Source organism: Balaenoptera acutorostrata, chromosome 3, assembly GCF_949987535.1.
Source record: "Balaenoptera acutorostrata chromosome 3, mBalAcu1.1, whole genome shotgun sequence".
Lineage (NCBI taxonomy): Eukaryota > Metazoa > Chordata > Mammalia > Artiodactyla > Balaenopteridae > Balaenoptera > Balaenoptera acutorostrata.
Window position 1 is genome coordinate 73,568,124 of NC_080066.1, and position 19,338 is coordinate 73,587,461.

The window sequence follows — 19,338 nt, forward strand, 5'->3', positions numbered from 1 at the left end:
ACCCAACAGGTCATATTCTTATGACATGTGCCAAAGAAGAAAATGTGAAACTCTGGGGGCCTATTGCAGGATGCTGGCGCTGTCTACATTCACTCTGCCATCCATCTATTGTAAATGGCATTGCTTGGTGCAGCCTTCCAGGGAAAGGATCCAAGTTGCATTTACTGATGGCCAGGTATGTTGTAAATTTGTGTGTGTGTGTCTCTTAATTTTTATATTAGTATAGACTGTTACTTGGATTAAGTGTGGCTTCTCAATAATCTTAAACAGTTTACTGCCAGTTACTATTCTTATAATGTGTAATACCATAAGATCACCTTAGAGAAATAAAGAAGTTTTCCAATGTAAAGCTTGGGTTATGTAATCCAAAGATAATGCCATCTCCTTAACCGTGTGTGATACTGTTAGAATATAGATCCCTACTTGTATTTCTTGTGAAAGAAAGATAGCATAACTACTACAAATAAATTTTAAAAATATACTGTAGTAGTTCTATCAGGTCTTGATTGCTCTTTGAAAATATTTTTACTTCTGCTTATTGACATGTTTTGGTTTTATGTGATCACATTTTTTAAGTGGCTGTCAGAGTGGCTTAGTATGTGTTTGGCGTATTCCACAAGATACCACACAGACCAGTGTGACTAGTTCAGAAGGATGGTGGGACCAGGAATCAAATTGCCAGGTAAATATTCTGGTGTTTTTCAAGACTTTATTTGAAACCACAGATAGTATATGTTATCAAGTAATACTCCTACTTGGTATCTCAAATGTCAAGAGCCATTAGGGAAATGTGAATAATTGTCATACTTTGTGTGCTCTCTGAATTAGCCTAATTTTTTATAAGTCAGAGATACCATAATCGCTTGTTAAGGTGAGATGTTCAATAAATATGGAGTGGTGATCGTTTATGGTATATAATCAACACTACCAATAGGTGAGTCCTAAGTTAAAGTTTTTGGTACAGTGAAGCAGGAACACCATGGGAGCACTCCTATTCAAAGTATCTCCTACTGATACCAGAATTCCACCTATGAAGAACCATTCCTTTACCTTAAACAGAGGTTAAAAATTTACAGTAGACAGGGGAATTCCCTGGCAGTCCAGTGGTTAGGACTCAGTGCTTTCACTGCCGTGGCCCTGGGTTCAATCCCTGGTCGAGGAACTAAGATCCTGCAAGATGTGTGGCATGGCCAAAAAAAAAATTATGGTAGACACTCACAGAGCCATCTAGGTAAGGAACATAAGTTCATTCACAAGGCTGTGGAGAAGGTAAAACACACACACACACACACACACACACACACACACACACACACAAAGGAGTGCACATGCTTCATACAAAGGGCATAGCTGCCACAGAGGAGATTGCCACCCTCCAGAAATGAGAGCCTATTGCTACCAGATTGTCAAATATTTTTTTTGGTGGAAACCAAAAATTCAGTGTTTTAAGTAAAATTTCCCAATATTAAACATTGGCATCTGACTTGAAATTCTTTAAAACCCTGGTTGGCCAGTTGAATTGTATCCCTGAGTTGCCAGTTTGCAACCTCTGTTGCTTTCTCTTTTGTTCATGATACAAATACATTATGGCATTTTTGGGTAAATGAGTATATCTGGTATTATGCTCTCTCATAACTAAAAGGAAGAGGGAGCTTAAAGGCAGGGAGAAAGGGGTGAGGAGGGAGGAGTAGATAGCTCACTAATGGGAGGAAAATATCACAGAAGCAGAGATAGGAGCACTAGAGATAAATCGGATTTGCTCTCTGTGCTAAAGAGTAGCCCTTTGGACAGGCCTACCTATCTCATTCCTAAAACCTGCAAAGCAAACATGAGATTAGATACCATGGGACAGACAGACCCATAAGCCAACAGAAAGAGGAACTTGTTTGTATAGCACCAGCATGTGCAATTCACAAATGTTAAGAGGCTAAAAGTGAAAATTACATGAAGTGAAATTTAAAAATTAAAACACTCATTAAAAAGTAGAAGTTAGAATTTTCCTATCTCTGAGGGATAATTGGAACTTAAATGTAGTCATTTCTTCCAGTTTGAAGAGTAGAGAACTAGCTTAGAAGTGTATCAAAAAAGATGAAACAGCATCAGCAAAGGAGAACCAGGTTGTTATCTTATTATTTTCTCTGTCAGGCTAGTCCTTATGAGAGAGTTGTCCTTCCCTCCTCCCCAATTTTATACTGAAATATAAAATTTCCAAGAATGAATTGTAAATCTTGAATCTATAAATTGTTTTATTTTTCAATATTTGTTAAAAATAAAAATGAATTACAGGATGGATATAGGAAATCAGTCGGAGCCAAGTGTGTTTATCAATTGCGAGGACACATCACCCCTGTCCGGACCGTTGCCTTTAGTTCTGATGGGTTGGCCCTGGTGTCTGGTGGTTTAGGTGGCCTCATGAACATTTGGTCTTTAAGGGTAAGAGTATAGATGTTATTTTTATCTTAAGAAATGTTTTTATATTAACTTATATGTGATAAAAGTTAACCCAACCAATCCTAGGAATATTTTGTGTAATAATATCTTGAATATTGAAGAAACCCCTTTCAGAGTTCTCTGCCCTTTAATTTTTTTCTTTTTTTAGTATCTTTATTGGAGTATAATTGCTTTACAATGGTGTGTTAGTTTCTGCTGTATAACAAAGTGAATCAGCTATACATACACATGTATCCCCATATCCCCTCCCTCTTGCGTCTCCCTCCCTCCCACCCTCCCTATCCCACCCTTCTAGCTGGTCACAAAGCACCGAGCTGAGCTCCCTGTGCTATGCAACTGCTTCACACTAGCTATCTATTTTACATTTTACACACTCTCACTTTGTCCCAGCTTACCCTTCCCCCTCCCCGCGTCCTGAAGTACATTCTCTAGTAGGTCTGCGTCTTTATTCCTGTCCTGCCCGTAGGTTCTTCATGACCATTTTTTTTTTAAGATTCCATATATATGTGTTAGCATACAGTATTTGTTTTTCTCTTTCTGACTTATTTCACTCTGTATGACAGACTCTAGGTCTATCCACCTCACTACAAATAACTCAATTTTGTTTCTTTTTATGGCTGAGTAATATTCCATTGTATATACGTGCCACATCTTTATCCATTCATCTGTTGATGGACACTTAGGTTGCGTCCACGTTCTGGCTATTGTAAATAGAGCTGCAATGAACATTGTGGTACATGACTCCTTTTGAATTATGGTTTTCTCACGGTATATGCCCAGTAGTGGGATTGCTGGGTCGTATGGTAGTTCTATTTTTAGTTTTTTAAGGAACCTCCATACTCTTCTCCATAGTGGCTGTATCAGTTTACATTCCCACCAACAGTGCAAGAGGGTTCTGTTTTCTCCACACCATCTCCAGCATTTATTGTTTATAGATTTTTTGATGATGGCCATTCTGACCGGTGTGAGGTGGTACCTCATTGTAGTTTTGATTTGCATTTCTCTAATGATTAGTGTTGTTGAGCATCCTTTCATGTGTTTGTTGGCAATCTGTATATCTTTGGAGAAATGTCTATTTAGGTCTTCTGCCCATTTTTGGATTGGGTTGTTTGTTTTTTTGATATTGAGCTGCATGAGCTGCTTGTATATTTTGGAGATTAATCCTTTGTCAGCTGCTTCATTTGCAAATATTTTCTCCCATTTTGAGAGTTGTCTTTTCGTCTTGTTCATGGTTTTGTTTGCTGTGCAAAAGCTTTGAAGTTTCATTAGGTCCCATTTGTTTATTTTTGTTTTGATTTCCATTTCTCTAGGAGGTGGGTGAAAAAGGATCTTGCTGTGATTTATGTCATGCAGTGTTCTGCCTATGTTTTCCTCTTAAGAGTTTTATAGTGTCTGGCCTTACATTTAGGTCTTTAATCCATTTTGAGTTTATTTTTGTGTATGGTGTTAAGGAGTGTTCTAATTTCATTCTTTTACATGTAGCTGTCCAGTTTTCCCAGCACCACTTATTGAAGAGGCTGTCTTTTCTCCGTTGTATATTCTTGCCTCCTTTATGAAAAATAAGGTGACCATATGTGCGTGGGTTTATCTCTGGGCTCTCTATCCTATTCCATTGATCTATATTTCTGTTTTTGTGCCAGTACCATACTGTCTTGATTACTGTAGCTTTGTAGTATAATCTGAAGTCAGAGAGCCTAATTCCTCCAGCTCTGTTTTTCTTTCTCAAGATTGCTATGGCTATTTGGGGTCTGTTGTGTTTCCATACAAATTGTGAAATTTTTTGTTCTAGTTCTGTGAGAAATGCCATTGGTAGTTTGATAGGGATTGCACTGAATCTGTAGATTGCTTTGGGTAGTATAGTCATTTTCACAATGTTGATTCTTCCAATCCAAGAACAAGGTATATCTCTCCATCTGTTTGTATCATCTTTAATTTCTTTCATCAGTGTCTTATAGTTTTCTGCATACAGGTCTTTTTTCTCCTTAGGTAGGTTTATTCCTAGGTATTTTATTCTTTTTGTTGCAATGGTAAAATGGGAGTGTTTCCTTAATTTCTCTTTCAGATTTTTCATCATCAGTGTATAGGAATGCAAGAGATTTCTGTGCATTACTTTTGTATCCTGCTACTTTACCAAATTCATTGATTAGCGCTAGTAGTTTTCTGGTGGCAGTTTTAGGATTCTCTATGTATAGTATCATGTCATCTGCAAACAGTGACAGCTTTACTTCTTCTTTTCCGATTTGGATTCCTTTTATTTCTTTTTCTTCTCTGATTGCTGTGGCTAACACTTCCAAAACTATGTTGAATAATAGTGGTGAGAGTGGGCAACCTTGTCTTGTTCCTGATCTTAGTGGAAATGGTTTCAGTTTTTCACCATTGAGGACAATGTTGGCTGTGGGTTTGTCATATATGGCTTTTATTATGTTGAGGAAAGTTCCCTCTATGCCTACTTTCTGCAGGGCTTTTATCATAAATGGATGTTGAATTTTGTCGAAAGCTTTCTCTGCATCTGTTGCGATGATCATATGGTTTTTCTCCTTCAGTTTGTTAATATGGTGTATCACGTTGACTGATTTGCGTATATTGAAGAATCCTTGCATTCCTGGAATAAACCCCACTTGATCATGGTGTATAATCCTTTTAATATGCTGTTGGATTCTGTTTGCTAGTATTCTGTTGAGGATTTTTGCATCTATGTTCATCAGTGATATTGGCCTGTAGTTTTCTTTCTTTGTGACATCTTTGTCTGGTTTTGGTATCAGGGTGATGGTAGAATGAGTTGGGGAGTGTTCCTTCCTCTGCAATATTTTGGAAGAGTTTGAGAAGGATAGGTGTTAGCTCTTCTCTAAATGTTTGATAGAATTTGCCAGTGAAGCCATCTGGTCCTGGGCTTTTGTTTGTTGGAAGATTTTTAATCACAGTTTCAATTTCAGTGCTTGTGATTGGTCTGTTCATATTTTCTATTTCTTCCTGGTTCAGTCTCAGAAGGTTGTGCATTTCTAAGAATCTGTCCATTTCTTCCAAGTTGTCCATTTTATTGGCATGTAGTTGCTCGTAGTAATCTCTCATGATCGTTTGTATTTCTGCAGTGTCAGTGGTTACTTCTCCTTTTTCATTTCTAATTCTATTGATTTGAGTCTTCTCCCTTTTTCTCTTGATGAGTCTGGCTAATGGTTTATCAATTTTTTTTATCTTCTCAAAGAACCAGCTTTTAGTTTCATTGATTTTTGCTATTGTTTCCTTCATTTCTTTTTCATTTATTTCTGATCTGATCTTTATGATTTCTTTCCTTCTGCTAGCTTTGGGGTGTTTTTGCTCTTCTTTCTCTAATTGCTTTAGGTGCAAGGTTAGGTTATTTATTCGAGATATTTCCTGTTTCTTGATGTAGGCTTGTATTGCTATAAACGTCCCTCTTAGAACTGCTTTTGCTGCATCCCATAGGTTTTGGGTCGTCATGTTTTCATTGTCATTTGTTTCTAGGTATTTTTTTATTTCCTCTTTGATTTCTTGAGTGATCTCTTGGTTATTTAGTAGTGTATTGTTTATCCTCCATGTGTTTGTATTTTTTACAGATTTTATCCTGTGATTGATACCTAGTCTCATAGCATTGTGGTCGGAAAAGATACTTGATACGATTACAATTTTCTTAAATTTACCAAGGCTTGATTTGTGACCCACGATATGATCTATCCTGGAGAGTGTTCCATGAGCAATTGAGAAGAAAGTGTAAACTGCTGTTTTTCGATGGAATGTCCTATAAATATCAATTAAGTCCATCTTGTTTAATGTGTCATTTAAAGCTTGTGTTTCCTCATTTATTTTCATTTTGGTTGATCTGTCCATTGGTGAAAGTGGGGTATTAAAGTCCCCTACTATTATTGTGTTACTGTCGATTTCCCCTTTTATGGCTGTTAGCATATGCCTTATGTACTGAGGTGCTCCTATGTTGGGTGCGTAAATATTTACAATTGTTATCTCTTCTTCTTGGATTGATCCCTTGATCATTATGTAGTGTCCTTCTTTGTCTCTTGTAATAGTCTTTATTTTAAAGTCTATTTTGTCTGATATGAGAACGGCTACTCCAGCTTTCATTTGATTTCCATTTGCATGGAATATCTTTTTCCATCCCCTCCCTTTCAGTCTGTATGTGTCCCTAGGTCTGAAGTGGGTCTCTTGTAGACAGTATATATACGGCTCTTGTTTTTGTATCCATTCAGCCAGTCTGTGTCTTTTGGTTGGAGCATTTAATCCATTTACATTTAAGGTAGTTATTGATATGTATGTTCCTATTCCCATTTTCTTAATTATTTTGGGTTTGTTATTGTAAGTCTTTTCCTTCTCTTGTGTTTCCTGCCTAGAGAGGTTCCTTTAGCGTTTGTTGTAGAGCTGGTTTGGTGGTGCTGAATTCTCTTAGCTTTTGCTTGTCTGTAAAGGTTTTAATTTCTCTGTCAAATCTGAATGAGATCCTTGCTGGGTAGAGTAATCTTGGCTGTAGGTGTTTCCCTTTCCTCACTTTAAATATGTCCTTCCACTCCCTTCTGGCTTGCAGAGTTTGTGCTGAAAGATCAGCTGTTAACCTTATGGGTATTCCCTTGTATGTTAATTGTTGGTTTTCCCTTGCGGCTTTTAATATTTTTTCTTTGAATTTAATTTTTGATAGTTTGATTAATATGTGTCTTGGCATGTTTCTCCTTGGATTTTTCCTGTATGGGACTCTCTGCACTTTCTGGTCTTGATTGACTATTTCCTTCCTCATATTAGGGACGTTTTCAACTATAATCTCTTCAAATATTTTTTCAGTCCATTTTTTTTTCTCTTCTTCTTCTGGGACCCCTAGAATTCGAATGTTGGTGCATTGAATGTTGTCTCAGAGGTCTCTGAGGCTGTCCTCAATTCTTTTCATTCTTTTTTCTGTATTCTGCTCTGCGGTAGTTATTTCCACTATTTTATCTTGCAGGTCACTTATCCGTTCTTCTGCCTCAGTTATTCTACTATTGATTCCTTCTAGAGAATTTTTAATTTCATTTATTGTGTTGTTCATCATTGTTTGTTTGCTCTTTAGTCCTTCTAGGTTCTTGTTAAACGTTTCTTGTATTTTCTCCATTCTGTTTCCAAGATTTTGCATCATCTTTACTATCATTACTCCGAATTCTTTTTCAGGTAGACTGCCTATTTCCTCTTCATTTCTTTGGTCTGGTGGGTTTTTACCTTGCTCTTTCATCTGCTGCATATTTCTCTGTCTGCTCATTTTGCTTAACTTACTGTGTTTGGAGTCTCCTTTTCACAGGCTGCAGGTTTGTATTTCCCATTGTTTTTTGGTGTCTTCCTCCAGTGGGTAAGGTTGGTTCAGTGGGTTGTGTAGGCTTCCTGTTGGAGGGGACTGGTGCCTGGTGGGTGGGGCTGGATCTTGTCTTATGGTGGGCAGGACCACGTCCAGTGTTGTGCTTTGGGGTGTCTGTGAACTTAGTATGATTTTAAGCAGCCTCTCTGCTAATGGGTGGGGTTGTGTTCCTGTCTTGCTAGTTGTTTGGCCTGGGGTGTCCAGCACTGGAGCTTGCTGGTCGTTGAGTGGAGCTGGGTCTTAGCGTTGAGATGGAGATCTCTGGGAGAGGTTTCACCATTTGATATTACATGGGGCTGGGAGGTCTCTGGTGGTCCAATGTCCTGAACTCGGCTGTCCCACCTGAGAGTGTCAGGCCTGACACCAGGCCGGAGCACCAAGACCCTGTCAGCCACATGGCTGAGAAGAAAAGGGAGAAAAAAAAAAAAAGAAAGAAAGAAGGAAAGAAAGAAAAATAAATAAATAAAATAAAATAAAGTTATTAAAATAGAAAAAAATTATTAAAAATAAAAAAGTAATAAAAAAATAGAAAGAACTACCAAACCAAAAAAGAAATTCACCAATGATAACAATCGATAAAAACTATACTAAAAAACCCCACAAAAAACAGTCAGTACCCCATGACAAATGGCAAAAGCAAAGCTATGCAGACAAAATTACACTAAGAAGCATACGCATACACACTCACAAAAAGAAAAAGGAAAAAAAAATTATATATATACATAAGGAAGAGAGCAACCAAATCAGTAAACAAATCTACCAATGATAATAAGTTCTAAATACTAAAGTAAAATAAACATAAAACCGGAAACAAATTAGATGCAGAAAGCAAACCCCAAGTCTACAGTTGCTCCCAAAGTGCACCGCCTCAATTTTGGGATGATTCGTTGTTTATTCAGGTATTCCACAGATGCAAGGTACATCAAGTTGATTGTGGAGATTTAATCTGCTGCTCCTGAGGCTGCTGGGAGAGATTTCCCTTTCTCTTCTTTGTTCGCACAGCTCCCGGGGTTCAGCTTTGGATTTGGCCCCGCCTCTGCATGTAGGTCACCTGAGGGCATCTGTTCCCCGCCCAGACAGGATGGGGTTAAAGGAGTGGCTGTTTAGGGGGCTCTGGCTCACTCAGGCCCGGGGGAGGGAGGAGTACGGAATGCTGCCTGCTGTGGCAGAGGCCGGTGTGACGTTGCAACAGGCTGAGGCACAACGTGTGTTCTCCTGGGGAAGTTGTCCCTGTATCACGGGACCCTGGCAGTGGCAGGCTGCACAGGCTCCCGGGACGGGAGGTGTGGATAGTGACCTGTGCTTGCCCACAGGCTTCTTAGTGGCTGCAGCAGCAGCCTTAGCATCTCACACCCATGTCTGGTGTCCATGCTGATAGCCGCGGCTCGCGCCCGTCTCTGGAGCTCATCTAGGCAGTGCTCTGAATCCCTTCTCCTTGCATACCCGAAACAATGGTCTCTTGCCTCTTAGACAGGTCCAGGTTTTTCCCTGGACTCCTTTCCAGGTAGCTGTGACGCACTAGCCCCCTTCAGGCTGTGTTCACGCAGCCAACCCCAGTCCTCTCCCTGGGGTCTGACCTCCGAAGCCCGAGCCTCGGCTCCCAGCCCCCACTTGCTCTGGCAGGTGAGCAGATGAGCCTTTCAGGCTGGTGAGTGCTGGTCAACACTGATCCTCTGTGAGTCTCTCCACTTTGCTTTCTGCACCCTGTTGCTGTGCTCTTCTCCGTGGCTCCAAAGCTTCCCCCCGCCCATCCCGTCTCCGCCAGTGAAGGGGCTTCCTAGTGTGTGGAAACCTTTCCTCCTTCACAGCTCCCTCCCCGAGGTGCAGGTCCTGTCCATCCCTATTCTTTTGTCTCTGTTTTTCCTTTTTTCTTTTGCCCTACCCAGGCACGTGGGGAGTTTCTTGCATTTTGGAAAGTCTGAGGTCTTCTGCCAGCATTCAGTAGGTGTTCTGTAGGAGTAGTTCCACATATAGATGTATTTTTGATGTATTTGCAGGGAGGAAGGTGATCTCCATGTCTTACTCCTCTGCCATCTTGAAGGCGCCCCTGCCCTTCAATTTTTCTTAATGATGTATTTTTAAAATCATTTAGAAAAGGCTCTAGAAAATTGGATAGTAGTATGCAGTTGGGCATTGCCAAATTTAGCTAAAGTGTAGGTTTTACAATAAGTTTTTGTGAACATGAAGTATAAATTTAAAATGTAAGTAATGGCTAACTAATTAAGTAGTGTGTATTGATAAATACATCTCATTTTAGGATGGCTCTGTGTTGCAAACTGTTGTGATTGGCTCTGGAGCTATTCAGACCACAGTATGGATTCCAGATGTTGGGGTAGCTGCTTGCTCAAATAGATCAAAGGTAATTTTACAATCATATCAAGTTGTAAGTTGTTAGCCTGTAAGGTATCTTAAAAATCGTAGTCCAAGCATCCCACTTTACCGAGGCGAAAAATGATATCCAGAGGGATTATTACTTGCCCAAGATAATGCACCTATTTAGTGGCAGAAGGAAAACTAGAACCTGGTACTCTCCTATACCCTATACTTTGGGAAGAATGCTTAATTATTGAATGACTTTCCACTGGAAGTTATAAAGAGAATTTATTACTTTCTGCCATGATTTTTGAGACAGCACTAAATTACCTAAAGAATTTTCCCTGAAAAGAAGGACTACCTCAAAGACCTTTAACTCAACTATACAGAATATATCTTGGCTTTCAAATTTAATGTTCTACTAAAAAATACTAGCCCTCTACTGTGAAATAATTCTATGATATGACATTATCTCTTACAATATTGCTTTTCATACCCTCAATGAATAGTGCCAATGTGCTGCTTTGGTTTACATTTATGTAGTTAATATGTGGTAATATTAAAATAGAGCTGAAAACCTGCATGAACAGTCCTACTAGAAGTAAAATATAGAATCAGACCATAGGCAGTAGTAGCCTGCATAGAATAAACCATAGAGCCACAGAGCAGTGCTGCTTCTCTTGTAGATGTGTGTCCCTCAGCAGAGTACTACTTCCTCTAGTATCCTTGTGGTCATGTCAGACTTTTAAAATATACTAGATACCTTGTCCTACAAGTCCTGTGAGATAGCAAATAATTAAGTCTCTTTAAGAAGAATCAGCTAATGCAAGGTAGTTCACAAATTTTAGTTATTCACTTGTTTTTACCTTAGACAAAATTCAGGATGTTTTGAAGTTCATAGGCATTATAAGTATAGCATAAAATGTCCAAAAAACAAAAGTGTTTAGTGTATTACTAGAAGGAATTTCTCATATATGAATGGTGATGGAATGTCTCTCTTTTATTTAAACAAATATCATGTGGCATGGTTTATTTTTCGTCAGGATGTTTTGGTCGTGAATTGTACAGCAGAATGGGCTGCTGCCAATCATGTTTTAGCAACCTGTAGGACAGCACTGAAACAACAGGGTGTTCTGGGATTAAACATGGCTCCCTGCATGAGAGCATTTCTGGAGCGGCTGCCCGTGATGCTTCAGGAGCAGTATGCCTATGAAAAGGTAACTGATTACACTCGTTCTTGCAGATCTACAGATGACTGGTGCTTTGGAATTGGAATTATAGCTTTGAATTTATCCCTTAAGAGTATGAGCTGTGAGTAAAATAAGTGGGGCTGTTTGGGTGGAATCAAATGAAGATAATTCATGTCTAAAACAGTTGTTTAGTAATCCTAAGCCTGCTTTTACTTTATTTTAGTGGGAGTAAAATTTTTAAATAACCCTCAAATTTGTATAGTGTTTCTATTATTCATTTCAGATTATTTATTCATTCCAAAACTTCTTTAAGACCCTGTACCTCAGAGTATATCATCTTCCCTTTTCTGACCCATGTATCTATTTTTGTGTGGCTTTGCCATCCCACAGTTGGGAGGGGGAATAGATATGGGCGTCAGAGTGAACATCCTGTCCACTTTATCAGGTGAATCCTTGTGGAAAGTTTAGTAGAAGAGGTAAGGTTGAATTAAGTAGGGTCATTAAATACTAGAATGGGAAATTATGGAATTTGGACTTGTTGCCCAGGCCATGATCCTGTTGTATAGCCTGTCTTCCAGCCCTCAGTAGTCACAGTATGCTGCTCCTAGGCAGAGCTCTTATGGGGTTTTTCCTTTTTTTTTTTGCCATGCTATGTTAATCTAATCAGCTGTTACCACACCCAGTTAATTTCACTGAGGTTTGCCCAGGTTTTCTTTTCTGAATCACTCAGTCTCTCACAGAGTTGCTCTAGTACATCTAGGGAGGGCCAGGGAAGAAGGCTGTCTTTGATGGCTACCAGGGTTCTTTTGGTAAAGGAGGAAATGTGAGAGGGAGCAGGTCTCCATGGTTCAATTATCTGCCTTTTTTTTTTTAATTCAAGAAAAACTGTAATGAAAATATGCTAAATGCAGTGTGGTGTCCTGGGTTGAATCTTGGAGCAGAAGAGGAGCATTAGGTACTTCCCTGGTGGTCCAGTGGTTAAGAATTCGCCTTCCAGTGCAGGGGACGCGGGTTCAATCCCTGTTTGGGGAACTAAGATCCCACATGCCGAGGGGCAACTAAGTCTGGTCCCTCTAGAGCCCGCGCACTGCAACTAAGTCCCGACACAGCCAATAAATAAATAAATATTTTTAAAAAAGAAAAGAAAAGAGAAGGAGCATTAGTGGGAAACCCTATAAAGTTCTGTGGTTTAGTTATTATTGTAACCAATGTTACTTTCTTAGCTTTGATTATCGCACCATGGTTATATAAGATGTGAACATTACAGAAGGTTGGGTGAAGGGTTTATAGGAATTCTCTGTACTATCTCTGCAACTTTCTATGTATCTAAAATTATTTCAAAGTAAAAAGCTTAAAAAAAAACAGTAAAGTTAAAATATGACTACAGGCTTTCAGAATGCAGGAGGCTAATTTATATTATTTGGCAGAGGCTCTTCAGCATAATATCCTTGCATTTTCTCTTAGCCTCATGTGGTTTGTGGTGACCAGCTTGTTCACAGCCCCTATATGCAATGTCTGGCTTCCCTTGCTGTGGGACTTCATCTGGATCAGCTGCTGTGTGATCCTCCAGTGCCACCACACCACCAGAACTGCCTCCCTGACCCTGCATCGTGGAATCCAAATGAGTGGGCCTGGTTAGAATGTTTCTCAACCACCATAAAAGCTGCTGAAGCCCTGACCAATGGAGCACAGTTTCCAGAATCTTTTACTGTTCCCGATCTAGAGCCTGTTCCAGAGGATGAACTTGTACTCCTAATGGTAAGTGTAGTATGAGCTACTGTTGTATGTAACTGAGATTGTATTATGGATGTTTAGTAAGTAGCAGACCCTCAATAAGTATTTGCTAGCTTGAATAGAGCAAGAAGCACACCCTTAGATAAACTTAAAATATTTTGCTTTCAGATACTCACTTTAAATCTGATGGAAGTCTTCTTTGGTGACAGGGATTGATTATGAGAATTGTGGAGCTCTTATAAACGTGCTGGTTTTCAATGACATAGTCACATATTTTCTCATTTTCTTGTCTATAGGTACCTTGTTAGTGTGTGTGCATATATATATATATTTTTTTTTTTCCTCTGTTAGAACTTATCTATATTTCTTCTCTTTACAATAACATTGTAAAAGGTACCTTCATTTTATTTTATTGTATTTTTTTAACATCTTTATTGGAGTATAATTGCTTTAAAATGTTTTGTTAGTTTCTGCTGTATAACAAAGTAAATCAGCTGTATGTATACATATATCCCCATATCACCTCCCTCTTGCATATCCCTCCCACCCTCCCTATCCCACCCCTCTAGGTGGTCACAAAGCACCGAGCTGATCTCCCTGTGCAATGCAGCTGCTTCCCACTAGCTATCTATTTTACATTTTGTAGTGTATATATGTCAGTGCTACTCTCTTACTTCGTCCCAGCTTACCCTTCCCCCTCCCCGTGTCCTCAAGTCCATTCTCTACGTCTGCATCTTTATTCCTATCCTGCCCCTAGGTTTGTCAGAACTTTTTTTTTTTTTTTTTAGATTCCATATATATGTGTTAGCATACGGTATTTGTTTTTCTCTTTCTGACTTATTTCACTCTGTATGACAGACTCTAGGTCTATCCACCTCACTACAAATAACTCAATTTTGTTTCTTTTTATGGCTGAGTAATATTCCATTGTATATATGTGCCACATCTTCTTTATCCGTTCATCTGTCAGTGGACACTTAGGTTGCTTCCATGTCCTGGCTATTGTAAATAGAGCTGCAGTGAACATTGTGGTACATGACTCCTTTTGGATTATGGTTTTCTCAGGGTATATGTGCAGTAGTGGGATTGCTGGGTCGTATGGTAGTTCTATTTTTAGTTTTTTAAGGAACCTCCATACTGTTCTCCATAGTGGCTGTATCAATTTACATTCCCACCAACAGTGCAAGAGTGTTCCCTTTTCTCCACACCCTCTCCAGCATTTATTGTTTGTAGATTTTTGATGATGGCCATTCTGACCAGTGTGAGGTGGTACCTCATTGTAGTTTTGATTTGCATTTCTCTGATGATTAGTTATGTTGAGCATCCTTTCATGTGTTTGTTGGCAATCTGTATATCTTCTTTGGAGAAATGTCTATTTAGGTCTTCTGCCCATTTTTGGATTGGGTTGATTGATTTTTTCATACTGAGTTGCACGAGCTGTTTGTAAATTTTGGAGATTAATCCTTTGTCAGTTGCTTCATTTGCAAATATTTTCTCCCATTCTGAGGGTTGTCTTTTGGTCTTGTTTATGGTTTCCTTTGCTGTGCAAAAGCTTTTAAGTTTCATTAGGTCCCATTTGTTTATTTTTGTTTTGATTTCCATTTCTCTAGGAGGTGGGTCAAAAAGGATCTTGCTGTGATTTATGTCATGCAGTGTTTTACCTATGTTTTCCTCTTAAGAGTTTTATAGTGTCTGGCCTTACATTTAGGTCTTTAATCCATTTTGAGTTTATTTTTGTGTATGGTGTTAAGGAGTGTTCTAATTTCATTCTTGTACATGTAGCTGTCCAGTTTTCCCAGCACCACTTATTGAAGAGGCTGTTTTTTCTCTGTTGTATATTCTTGCCTCCTTTATCAAAGACAAGGTGACCATATGTGCCTGGGTTTATCTCTGGGCTTTCTTTCCTGTTCCATTGATCTATATTTCTGTTTTTGTGCCAGTACCATACTGTCTTGATTACTGTAGCTTTGTAGTATAGTCTGAAGTCAGGGAGCCTGATTTTAGCTCTGTTTTTCTTTCTCAAGATTGCTATGGCTATTTGGGGTCTTTCATGTTTCCATACAAATTGTGAAATTTTTTGTTCTAGTTCTGTGAAAAATGCCGTTGGTAGTTTGATAGGGATTGCATTGAATCTGTAGATTGCTTTGGGTAGTATAGTCATTTTCACAATGTTGATTCTTCCAATCCAAGAACATGGTATATCTCTCCATCAGTTTGTGTCATCTTTAATTTCTTTCATCAGTGTCTTATAGTTTTCTGCATACAGGTCTTTTTTCTCCTTAGGTAGGTTTATTCCTAGGTATTTTATTCTTTTTGTTGCAGTGGTAAATGGGAGTGTTTCCTTAATTTCTCTTTCAGATTTTTCATCATTAGTGTATAGGAATGCAAGAGATTTCTGTGCATTACTTTTGTATCCTGCTACTTTACCAGATTCATTGATTAGCGCTGGTAGTTTTCTGGTCGCATCTGTAGGATCCTCTATGTATAGTATCACGTCATCTGCAAACAGTGACAGTTTTACTTCTTCTCTTCCTATTTGAATTCCTTTTATTTCTTTTTCTTCTCTGATTGCTGTGGCTAAAACTTCCAAAACTATGTTGAATAATCATGGTGAGAGTGGGCAACCTTGTCTTGTTCCTGATCTTAGAGGAAAGGTTTCAGTTTTTCACCATTGAGAATGATGTTGGCTTTGGATTTGTCATATATGGCCTTTATTATGTTGAGGTAGGTTCCCTCTATGCCTGCTTTCTGGAGAGTTTTTATCATAAATGGGTGTTGAATTTTGTCGAAAGCTTTTCCTGCATCTGTTGAGATTATCATATGGTTTTTATCCTTCAGTTTGTTACTATGGTGTATCACATTGATTTGCGTATATTGAAGAATCCTTGCATTCCTGGGATGAACCCCACTTGATCATGGTGTATGATCCTTTTAACGTGCTATTGGATTCTGTTTGCTAGTAGTTTGTTGAGGATTTTTGCATCTATGTTCATCTGTGATATTGGCCTATAGTTTTCTTTTTTTGTGTCATCTTTGTCTTTTTTTGGTATCAGGGTGATGGTGGCCTTGTAGAATGAGTTCGGGAGTGTTCCTCCCTCTGCTGTATTTTGGAAGAGTTTGAGAAGGATAGGTGTTAGCTCTTCTCTAAATGTTTGATAGAATTCGCCTGTGAAGCCATCTGGTCCTGGGCTTTTGTTTGTTGGAAGATTTTTAATCACAGTTTCAATTTCAGCGCTTGTGATTGGTCTGTTTATATTTTCTGTTTCTTCCCGGTTCAGTCTCAGAAGGTTGTGCTTTTCTAAGAGTTTGTCCATTTCTTCCAGGTTGTCCATTTTATTGGCATGTAGTTGCTCATAATAATCTCTCATGGTCCTTTGTATTTTTGCAGAAGTTGTTACTTCTCCTTTTTCATTTCTAATTCTATTGATTTGAGTCCTCTCCCTTTTTTTCTTGATGAGTCTGGCTAATGTTTTGTCAGTTTTGTTTATCTTCTCAAAGAACCAGCTTTTAGTTTTATTGATCTTTGCTATCATTTCCTTCATATCTTTTTCATTTATTTCTGATCTGATCTTTATGATTTCTTTCCTTCTGCTAACTTTGGCAGGTTTTTTGTCCTTCTTTCTCTAATTGCTTTAGGTGTAAGGTTAGGGGTTTTTTTTGTTTTTTGGTTTTTTGGGTTCTTTTGTTTGTTTTTAACATCTTACTGGAGTATAATTGCTTTACAATCGTGTGTTAGTTTCTGCTTCATAACAAAGTGAATCAGGTGTACATAGGTTAGGTTGTTTGAGATTTTTCTTGTTTCTTGAGGTAGGATTGTATTGCTGTAAACTTCCCTCTTAGAACTGCTTTTGCTGCATCCCATAGGTGTTGGGCCGTCGTGTTTTCATTGTCATTTGTTTCTAGGTATTTTTTGATTTCCTCTTTGATTGCTTCAGTTATCTCTTGGTTATTTAGCAGCATATTGTTTATCCTCCATGTGCTTGTATTTCTTTACAGTTTTTTTCCTGTAATTGATACCTAGTCTCATAGTGTTGTGGTTGGAAAAGACACTTGATATGATTTCATTTTTCCTTCAATTTACCAAGGCTTGATTTGTGACCCAAGGTATGATCTACCCTGGAGAATGTTCCATGCGCACTTTAGAAGAACAGTATTCTGTTGTTTTTGCATGGAATGTCCTATAAATATCAAATAAGTCCATCTTGTTTAATGTGTCATTTAAAGCTTGTGTTTCCTTATTTATTTTCATTTTGGATGATCTGTCCATTGGTGAAATGGGGTGTTAATGTCCCCTACTATTATTGTGTTACACTCGATTTCCCCTTTTATGGCTGTTAGCATTTGCCTTATGTATTGAGCTGCTCCTATATTGGGTGCATAAATATTTACAATTGTTATCTCTTCTTCTTGGATTGATCCCTTGATCATTATGTAGTGTCCTTCTTTGTCTCTTGTAATAGTCTTTATTTTAAAGTCTGTTTTGTCTGATATGAGAACGGCTACTCCAGCTTTCATTTGATTTCCATTTGCATGGAATATCTTTTTCCATCCCCTCCCTTTCAGTCTGTATGTGTCCCTAGGTCTGAAGTGGGTCTCTTGTAGACAGCATATATATGGGTGTTGTTTTGTATCCATTCAGCCAGTCTGTGTCTTTTGGTTGGAGCATTTAATCCATTTACGTTTAAGGTAGTTATTGATATGTATGTTCCTATTCCCATTTTCTTAATTGTTTTGGGTTTGTTATTGTAAGTCTTTTCCTTCTCTTGTGTTTCCTGCCTAGAGACGTTCCTTTAGCATTTGTTGTAGAGCTGGTTTGGTGGTGCTGAATTCTCTTAGCCTTTGCTTGTCTGTAACGGTTTTAATTTCTCTGTCAAATCTGAATGAGATCCTTGCTGGGTAGAGGAATCTTGCTTGTAGGTGTTTCCCTTTCCTCACTTTAAATATGTCCTTCCACTCCCTTCTGGCTTGCAGAGTTTGTGCTGAAAGATCAGCTCTTAACCTTATGGGTATTCCCTTGTATGTTATTTGTTGCTTTTCCCTTGCTGCTTTTAATATTTTTTCTTTGAATTTAATTTTTGTTGGTTCGATTAATATGTGTCTTGGCATGTTTCTCCTTGGATTTATCCTGTATGGGACTCACTGCGCTTCCTGGATTTGATTGACTATTTCCTGTCCCATGTTGGGGAAGTTTTCAACTATAATCTGTTCAGATATTTTCTCAGACCCTTTCTTTTTCTCTTCTTCTTTTGGGACCCGTATAATTCAAATGTTGGTGCGTTTAATGTTGTCCCAGAGGTCTCTGAGACTGTCCTCAATTCTTTCCATTCTTTTTTCTTTATTCTGCTCTGTGGTAGTTATTTCCACTATTTCATCTTCCAGGTCACTTATACGTTCTTTTGCCTCAGTTATTCTGCTATTGATTCCTTCTAGAGAATTTTTAATTTCATTTATTGTGTTGTTCATCATTGTTTGTTTGCTGTTCAGTTCTTCTAGGCTTCCTTGTTAAACGTTTCTTGTATTTTCTCCATTCTATTTCCAAGATTTGGGATCATCTTTACTATCATTACTCTGAATTCTTTTTCAGGTAGACTGCCTATTTCCTCTTCATTTCTTTGGTCTGGTGGGTTTTTACCTTGCTCCTTCATCTGCTGCATATTTCTCTGTCTTCTGTTTTAGTTTAACTTACTGTGTTTGGGGTCTCCTTTTTGCCAGCTGCAGGGTCGTATTTCCCATTGTTTTTGGTGTCTGCCCCCAGTGGCTAAGGTTGGTTCAGTGGGTTTTGCAGGCTTCCTGGTGGAGGGACCTGGTGCCTGTGTTCTGGTGGGTGGGGCTGGATCTTGTCTTTCTGTTGGGCAGGGCCATGTCCGGTGGTGTGTTTTGGTTTGTCTGTGAACTCAGTATGATTTTAAACAGCGTCTCTGCTAATGGGTGGGGTTGTGTTCCTGTCTTGCTAGTTGTTTGGCATGGGGAGTCCAGCACTGGAACTTGCTGGCCGTTGGGTGGAGCTGGGTCTTAGCGTTGAGCTGGAGATCTCTGGGAGACCTCTCGCTGATTGATATTATGTGGGACCGGGAGATCTCTGGTGGTCCAGTGTCCTGAACTCAGCTCTCCCACCTCAGAGGCTCAGGCCTGACACCAGGCCAGAGCACCAAGACCCTGTCAGCCACACGGCTCAAAAGCAAAGGGAGAAAAAGAAAAAATAATAATAATAATATTTTTTTAATTATTAAAATAAAAAAATAATAATAATTAAAAAAAGAAGAGAGCAACCAAACCAATAAGCAAATCCACCAATAATAACAAGCACTG

General features: G+C 38.7%; 1 protein-coding gene across 1 annotated transcript in view; it reads left to right on the forward strand.

The window, feature by feature from the left end:
- HERC1 (HECT and RLD domain containing E3 ubiquitin protein ligase family member 1) overlaps nucleotides 1-19,338 on the forward strand; it is a 205,360-nt gene that overhangs the window by 160,487 nt on the left and 25,535 nt on the right. The window contains exons 47-52 of the mRNA XM_057542678.1: nucleotides 4-175; nucleotides 577-682; nucleotides 2,287-2,433; nucleotides 10,050-10,151; nucleotides 11,149-11,322; nucleotides 12,760-13,053. Of these exons, the coding sequence (XP_057398661.1) occupies nucleotides 4-175; nucleotides 577-682; nucleotides 2,287-2,433; nucleotides 10,050-10,151; nucleotides 11,149-11,322; nucleotides 12,760-13,053 (995 nt within the window). The remainder of the gene's footprint in view (nucleotides 1-3; nucleotides 176-576; nucleotides 683-2,286; nucleotides 2,434-10,049; nucleotides 10,152-11,148; nucleotides 11,323-12,759; nucleotides 13,054-19,338) is intronic.